Genomic DNA, 8,052 nt, shown 5'->3' with positions numbered 1-8,052 from the left:
CGAACCCCTAATAAGAAAATAACCCCCAAAAGACACCAGAAATGTCCCTTTCTCTACCCGCATCAATTCTGTCGCTATTGCCCTTTTGTTTTTGGGGCGGCAGGTAGCTTAGTGGTTAAAGCGTTGGGCCAGTAACCAAAAAATTGGTGGATCGAATCCCTGAGCTGACAAGTTAAAAAAAATCTGTCATTCTGCCCCTGAACAAGGCAGTTAGTTAACCTGCTGTTCCTAGGCCATCATTGTAAAGAAGTATTTGTTCTTAACTGACTTGCCTAATTAAAATAAATTATGCAACGAGAGGTGTGTCATAAAATACAACATATGGAAATGTTTGTGATCAAGACAGGCTACATGGCTTGTGCTTTTGTGGAACACTGAGATGTATAAGAAAGCATTCAAAGTTTGAAACACATAAACGAAAATGCAGAGTTAAGCTAGCTATATTTTCACCTCTCAAGATAAAACATTTACAGTTTAACATCACAGCTTTTATAAGTGTTATTTTAAACAGTTAAATGTTATTTTACAAACTGTTCTGTATGGCCATGGTATTACTGTGGATTGAACTATACTGTTACTAAATTTAAACTTCCTGTACATCAAACCTTAATGACACATGTTAATAATAAACAAAATGTAAGGATATACATACATTTATTGGTATATAAATCAATATTGCGAACAACATCCTTTTCAAATGAACTAAAATATTATGCCTCTTCAGCTCAGTGAGGAAATATTTGTGTGTATTCATTTTTATTTATTTTAACACTAAATATTATGTTCAAGGTGTACCAAATATTTCAATACACACAAAGTGACACCATGACAGTGTTGACAATTCAATTCAAGAATTATGTTGAAATTAACCATAGACAAAAACAACATCAAATGTGATTTTAGATCCTGAGTTCCTGTCACATTCGTCGTATGAAGGAGACCAAGGCGCAGCGTGGTATACGTACATTCTCTTTATTAAAAGAATGAACACCGAACAAACGAACAAAATAACAAACGAAAGGTGACGCTATACAATAGTGCTGACAGGCAACTACACATAGTCAAGATCCCACAACCAACAATGGGGAAATGGCTACCTAAATATGATCCCCAATCAGAGACAACGATAAACAGCTGTCTCTTATTGGGTACCATATCAGGCCAAAATAGACATACAAACACCTAGATGACCCACCCTAGTCACTATCACGCCCCAACCAACACTGAGAAAAACAGCTTACTTTGGTCAGAGCGTGACAGTTCCGCTGAAAACATTTGTAATTGGGTAAAAATGAAACCATAAAAAATGTCAAAGAGAAATGTCACTCAAATGTGCTGTAAAATAAAACTAAAACTTGCTTAATGCATTATTCCCTTAATAAAATAGGAAATATTTTACACTTTTGAAAAACAAATCATCATATTTGTGTCATATTACACATTTAAGAACATATTACACATTTAATGTAATAGCATTTATATCAGAGATGGGTAACTTTGATGAGGGAGGGGGCCACAAAAAATCTGAACTAATAAGGTGCCGCAGTTGCTCATGGGTCTGCGTACCCATTTGTGCATACGTAATACAGTTCATTTAGAGCAATTCTACACATTTTGCCACGGGTGTAGAGAAAATGTTGCAGTTTTAAAACAAGTTTGCTGCAATTCTACAGATTTTGCAATTCGACAGATAAAATATTGAGCATTTTTATAACTAATTTCCTGCAATTATACACATTTTTCCATAGGGTGGAGATAAATGTTTGCAGGTTTTACTATTATATCTGAGTGAGACTGACTAACAAAATCAGATGTCTCTTATTGACAATAAGTGTAACTAAATTCATACGTAAAAAATATATTTATTTATTTATTTATAGAGTTGTTGAGTTATACTTGAGGGGACACCGTTTGGAATTATGGTATGCTGAAATACACCCTGTAGTATTTTGAGAGAATAAATGCTATCTTAAAAGATCATGTTTAAATTGTGATTACAAAAAAATTGTATAGAATAATTTGTGCGGTTAGAAACTGCAACAGAAACAGTTAAAAACTGTTCGACCTAAAAATACTATACATTTATCAGAAAACCAAAGCCTCCCAGCCTACTGAAACACATTGAGTTACCTGCCACTAAGGTCAAAATGACAGCTGCAATTTGAAAAAATAGTAAACAGATTTGTACTTAAAATGCTAAATGTACGTACAATATAAAAAGGTATTAAATATGCAGCATATCGACTCGGAAAATGACACAAAAACAGGAAGCATTTTTTCCATTTTTTTCTTCTTCTGACAAATAGATAAAAGGAAATGATCTGGTCCCATGTGAAATCTTTCCTCTATAGCTGTATATTTAAAGAGGAGAACAAAAACACCTGTCTTCACAGCCTAAGTTCTGCTGTGGCACTTGGATCTGTGAACAGGTGTTGGCCCTGTGCTTTTTCTCTTACGTAGATGTCTCATTTCCACAAGGCTTTCTTCCTGCTCTTGATCTGATGAAAGCAGGACCCCCTCAGGATCAAACTTCTCAGGTGTTACTATTTTGCTGTGTCTTGTGGATTTACGCTGGGGCGTGGCCTTGGAGTTGGGTGTGGTTGTGGGTGTGGCAGTTAACCTCACTCTCAGAACTCTCGTTAAAACCACTGGAGCCTCCTCTTCCTCAGAGCTCTTCAGCTCTTCCTTCTGAGTTGGAGCAGCTCTCTTTTCCTCTACCTCCATCTTCTCCCCCTCCTCTTTCTCCTCCTCCTCACCGTCCTCTGCCAACTGTAAATTAAGGTTGTCCACCTTGACCCCGACTCCATCCTCTGCCTCTGTCTCACCGCTCTCTACATTTTCCTTGCCATTCTCCTCAATAGTTTCTTCTTCCTTCTTCTCCTTCTCTGTTCCATTTTCCTCAGGCTTGACAGCACCCTCAGCCACTGAGGCCACTTCCTCTTCTACTACGCTTGCCTCTTCTGCCATTACCTTATCAACCTCTTCTTCCACCTCATCTACCGCTTCAGCTGTTTCTACTTCAGCTGCCTCTTTTGATGTTTCTGTAGTTTTCTCCTCTGTGTTCTCCTCTTCTTCCTTCTCCTTGGTTTGCTCTGCCATAACCTCCTCTGGCAGATGTGTGATTGCTTCTTCTTTTTCCTCAGGAGCACCACTGTCTGCTTGTACTTCAGTGTTTCCTTTGTCCTCTACCATCGCAACATCTGCCTCCATCTTATTCTGTTCCACCATTTCCTCCTCCACTGCTTTTCCTTCCTCCACAGCTTCTGGCACAGGTTCAGCTGCCTCCTCCATCTTTTCAGCCCCCACCTTTACTTCCTCTTCCTCAGGTTCTTTGCAAGCTTGTTTGGAGTTGCATCTGGGTGTGGCAGGAGCAGATTTTCTTCCTCTCCTCAGAATGTTGGCTCTTAATACTAGTGCCTCTTCTTCCTCCTCCTCCACGTTTTCCTCCACAGCTTCCTGCACAAATTCATCCATCTCCTCAACCTTTCCTGTCTTCTCCTTCTCCTCTTCCTCGGCTTCTTTGCCTCTTCGTGTGGACTTGCGTTTTGGAGGAGTAACAGAAATGCTTTTTCTTCCTCTCCTCGGGAATCTTGTTTCTACAACTTTACCCTCTTCTTCCTCGGGTGGTAAGGCTTTCTCCTCTTCCTCAACCGGCTTTTCCACTACTTCCTCTGCTACACTTTCCACCTCTGTTGCCCCCTCCACTTTTTCTGCCTCTTCTACCACAGTCACCTCAGTTGTTGCTTCTTCCACTGTTTCTTCTTCCTCAACAGTTGCTTCAACCTTTTCTTCCTCTACAGATTTAATTTCCTCCTCAATCTTTTCTTTTGCCATTGTCTCGTTTTCCACTGGTGCAGTTTCAGGTGCAGTTTCTGCTTCCTTCTCCTCCTCTACCTTGTCCTCTTCCTCAGTTGTTGCTTCCTCCACATGTTCTTCCTCTATCGCTTCTGCCTTCTCAACCTTTTCTTCCACAGTAGCAGTTTCAGCTGCAGCTTCATTTACCTTTTCCTCCTTCACTGATTTTTCTTCCTCCACCTTTTCCTCTACAGCTTCAGGCACAGGTTCAGCTGCCTCTTCTACCTTTTCTTCCTCCCCAGGTTCTTTGCGGGCTCGTTTGGATTTGTGTCTGGGTGTCGGGGCAGATTTCCTTTCTCTACTCTGAACTCTGGCTTCCACTACTGGTGGCTCTTCTTTATATGCATTTTCCTCTTCTGGCTCATCCTCCTTTTCTACTTCATCGGGTTGTTTGCCTCTTCGTGTGGACTTGCGTTTTGGAGTCGGAGTAGCATGAACACTTTTTCTTCCTCTCCTCAGGACTCTTGTTTCTACAACTGGAGGCTCCGCTTCCTCCTTCTCCTCTGGTGGTGACGTCTTCTTCTCTTCCTCAAATGGCTTTTCTACCACATCTGCAACACATTCCACTACTCTTGCCTCTTCTTTCTCCTCCGCTTTTTCTGCCTCTTCTATCATAGCAACTTCCTCTGCTAGTTTTTCTATAGCTATTTCAATAACTGTTTCCTCTTTCTTCTCTTCATCCACTTTTTCCTCTTCAGTTGTTGCTTCATCCACCTTTTCTTCCTCTATGTTTTTTGCTTCCTCTTCCACCTTTTCTTCCACAGTAATAGTTTCAGCTGCAACTGCAGCTACAGTTTCCTCAATTTTTTCCTCTTCCACTATCTCCGTTTCTTTCTCTTCCTTCATCTTTTCCTCTTCCTCGCTTGTTTCCTCGGTTGTTGCTACCTCCCCCTTTTCTTCTGCAACACTATCCTCTTTCACTGATTCAGGTTCAGCTGCAAATTCAGTTTCCTCTTCCTCTTCATCCACCATTTCGTCTTCCATTATTTCAGTTGCTTCCTCTGCCATTTCCTTCTCCACTGGTTTTTCTTGCTCCACTTTTTCTTCCTGCTCTATTGCTGCTGTTTCCTCCACTGCTTTTTCTCTCTCCTCCCTTTTCTTTACATAATCCAGCATAGGTTCAGCAACCTCCTCTACCTTTTCCTCCTCCACCTCTTCTTCAGGTTGTTTGCTGCCTTGTTTGGATATGCATCTGGGTTTGGCAGGGGCCGATTCTCTTCCTTTCCTCAAAACTCTGGCTTCCACTACTGTTGCCTCTTCTTCCTCAGCTGCCTCTTCCTCATCTGGTGCCTCCACTTTCTCATTTTCCTCGGGTTGTTTGCCTTTTCGTGTGGACTTGCGTTTTGGTGGAGTAACTGGAACACTTTTTCTTCCTCTTCTCAGGACTCTTGTTTCTACAACTGGGGTCTCCTCTTCCTCCTGAGGTGCTGTGGTTCTTTCTTCTTCCTCAACTAGCTTTTCTACTGCTTCACCTGCTACATTCTCCACTGCTGTTGCCTCCCTCTCCATTTTTTCTGCCTCTTCAATTACCTCTGCTAGTTTTTCTCCCATTTCTTTTTCTGCCTCTTTCTTCTCTTCCTCTACTTTTTCCTCTTCCTCAGTTATTGCTTCTTCCACATTTTCTTTCTCTGCGTGTTTTGCTTCCTCCACTCTTTCTTCCACAGCTGTAGCTTCCTCAATATTTTCTTCATCTGCTGACTCCTTCTCTTCCTCCACAATATCTTCTTCCTCTATTATAGCTGCTTCATACTCCACCCTTTCCTCTGCAACATTCTCTTCTTCCACAGTTGTAGCTTCAGCAGCAGCTTCCTCTTTCTCCTTTTCCTCCACTATTTGTGCTTTCTTCTCTTCCTCCACATTTTCCTCTTCCTGATTTGTTCCTTCCTCTTCCTCTGCTTTTTCTGCTTCCACCTTTTCTTCTGCAGCACTCTCCTCTTCCACTGGCGCAGTTTCAGATTCCTCTTCCTTTTCTTCCTCTCCTTTTTCCTCCTCCACAGCTTTTTCTTCTTGCACCGCTTCTGTCACAGGTTCAGCCGCCTCCACCACCTCTTCCTCAGGTTCTTTGCGGGCTCGTGTGGATTTGCGTCTGAGTGTGGCAGTAGCAGGGACTGATTGTCTTCCTACCCTCAGGATTCTGGCTTCCTCTAATGGGGTCTTCTCTTCCTCAGCTTCCTCTACCTCTTCTGGCTCCTCCACCTTCTCTTCCTCAGGCTGTTTATCTTTTCTTGTGGACCTACGTTTCAGAGTCAGAGCAACAGGAACCCTTTTTATTCCTCTCCCAAGGACTCTTGTTTCTACAACTGGAGCATCTTCTTCAGGTGGTGAGGTCTTCTCTTCCTCAGGTGGTGAGGTGTTCTCCTCTTCCTCAGATGGTGAGGTGTTCTTTTCTTCAACTGGATTTTCTACCACCTCATTTGCAACAAATTCCACTTCTCTAGCCTCTTCTTTCTCCTCCATGTTTTCTGCCTCTTCTACCATAGCAACTTCCTCTGCTAGTTTTTCTATAACTGTTTCCTCTTTCTTCTCTTCGTCCACTTTTACCTCTTCCTCAGTTGTTGCTTCCTCCACCTTTTCCTCCTCTATGGTTTTTTCTTCCTCCTCCACCTTTTCTTCCACAGTAAGAGTTTCAACTGCAGCTTCAGCTTCCTCTATTTGTTCTTCCTCCACTATCTCCGCTTCCCTCTCTTCCTCCATATTTTCCTCTTCCTCAGTTGTTGCTACCTCCTTCACCTTTTCTTCTGCAGCACTCTCCTCTTCCGTTGATTCAGGTTCAGCTTCGGTTTTCTCCTGCTCTTCCTCCACATTTTCCTCTTCCCCAGTTGTTGCTTCCTCCTCCACCTTTTCTTCTGCAACACTCTCCTCTCCCACTGGTGCAGTTTCAGTTTCCTCTTCTTCCTCCACCATTTCTTCTTCCACTATTACAGCTACCTCCTCCTCTGCCATTTCCTTCTCCACTGGTTTATCTTGCTCCACTTTTTCTCCCTTCTCTATTGCTGCTGTTTCCTCCACTTCTTTTTCTCTCTCTACCATTTTATCCACAGAATCCAACACAGGTTCAGCCACCTCCTCTACCTCTTCCTCGGGTTGTTTGTGGCGTCGTTTGGATTTGCATCTGGGTTTGGCAGGGGTAGATTTTCTTCCTTTCTTCAAAACTCTGGCTTCTACTACTGGTGCCTCTTCTTCCTCAGCTGACTCTTCATCTGGCGCCTCCACTTTCACAGGTTGTTTGCCTTTTCGTGTGGCCTTGCATTTTGGTGTAGTAACTAGAACACTTTTTCTTCCTCTTCTCAGGACTCTTGTTTCTACAACTGGAGCCTCCTCTTCCTCATCAGGTGGTATGGTCTTCTCTTCTTCTTCAACTGGTTTTTCTACTGGTTCATCTGCTACATTATCCACTGCTGTTGCCTCCCACTCCACTTTTTCTGCCTCTTCAACTACCTCTGCTAGTTTTTCTACCGTTTCTTCTTCTTCTTCTGCTTCCACCTCTTTCTTCTCTTCCTCCAATTTTTCCTCTTCCTCAGTTATTGCTTCCACTACTGGTGCCTCTTCTTCCTCAGCTGCCTCTTTCTCCTCTGGCTCTTCCGCCTTCTCTTCCTCAGGCAGTTTGCCTCTTCTTGTGGAGGGGGTAGGTGGAACGCTTTTTCTTCCTCTCCTCAAGACTCTTGTTTCTACCACTGGAGCTGCCTCTTCCTCCTCAGCTGGTGAGATATTCTCCTCTTCCTCAGCAGGTTCCTCAACTACTGGCTGCTCCTCTTCCACTCTCTCCTCCTCAGCCTCAACAGGTTTCGTGAGACGAGTGGATCTTGGTCTGCCTCTTCTTTTTTTCCCCTCCTTCGAGGATTCTTCGGCTGTTTCTTCTTTGTTCTCTTCTTTGTCTTCATTGGTTCCTGCCACCTCCTTTGGAACCTCCTCCGTCTCCTCCTCAACCTCCTCTGTGGCTATGTCAACAACATCCTGTAAAATATAAACTTTTTAAAGAGCCTGTGTCACTTAAGCCTCCTTACTCCTGGACACTTGAAAAACAGAATTGTTTACGAATCATATTACATTTATATATACCTCAGCTAACTCCTCTTCGTCGCATTCAGCTACAGCAACAACTTTTTCATTCTCTTGCTGATGCTTTGAAACTGGATTCTCTTTTGGGGTATCCACCTCTGCTTCAATATCCTCAATCCTACACCACACATATATTCC

At 42.8% G+C, this 8,052-nt stretch overlaps 1 protein-coding gene across 2 annotated transcripts in view; it reads right to left on the bottom strand.

Annotated features, from left to right (window-relative positions):
• Positions 1–953: 953 nt before the first annotated feature.
• LOC139411216 (axoneme-associated protein mst101(2)-like) overlaps positions 954–8,052 on the bottom strand; it is a 29,198-nt gene continuing 22,099 nt past the window's right edge. For both annotated transcript variants that reach the window (XM_071157216.1, XM_071157217.1), the window contains 2 exons: positions 7,915–8,032; positions 954–7,809 (listed from right to left, as the gene is read on the bottom strand). In XM_071157216.1, the coding sequence (XP_071013317.1) occupies positions 2,395–7,809; positions 7,915–8,032 (5,533 nt within the window). In that variant the 3' untranslated portion in view covers positions 954–2,394. The remainder of the gene's footprint in view (positions 7,810–7,914; positions 8,033–8,052) is intronic.

The sequence above is a fragment of the Oncorhynchus clarkii genome, chromosome 6 (genome assembly GCF_045791955.1).
Source record: "Oncorhynchus clarkii lewisi isolate Uvic-CL-2024 chromosome 6, UVic_Ocla_1.0, whole genome shotgun sequence".
NCBI classification, from domain to species: domain Eukaryota; kingdom Metazoa; phylum Chordata; class Actinopteri; order Salmoniformes; family Salmonidae; genus Oncorhynchus; species Oncorhynchus clarkii.
The sequence above is the reverse complement of the archived record's forward strand: the minus strand, read 5'-3'. Positions and strand labels throughout refer to the sequence as shown.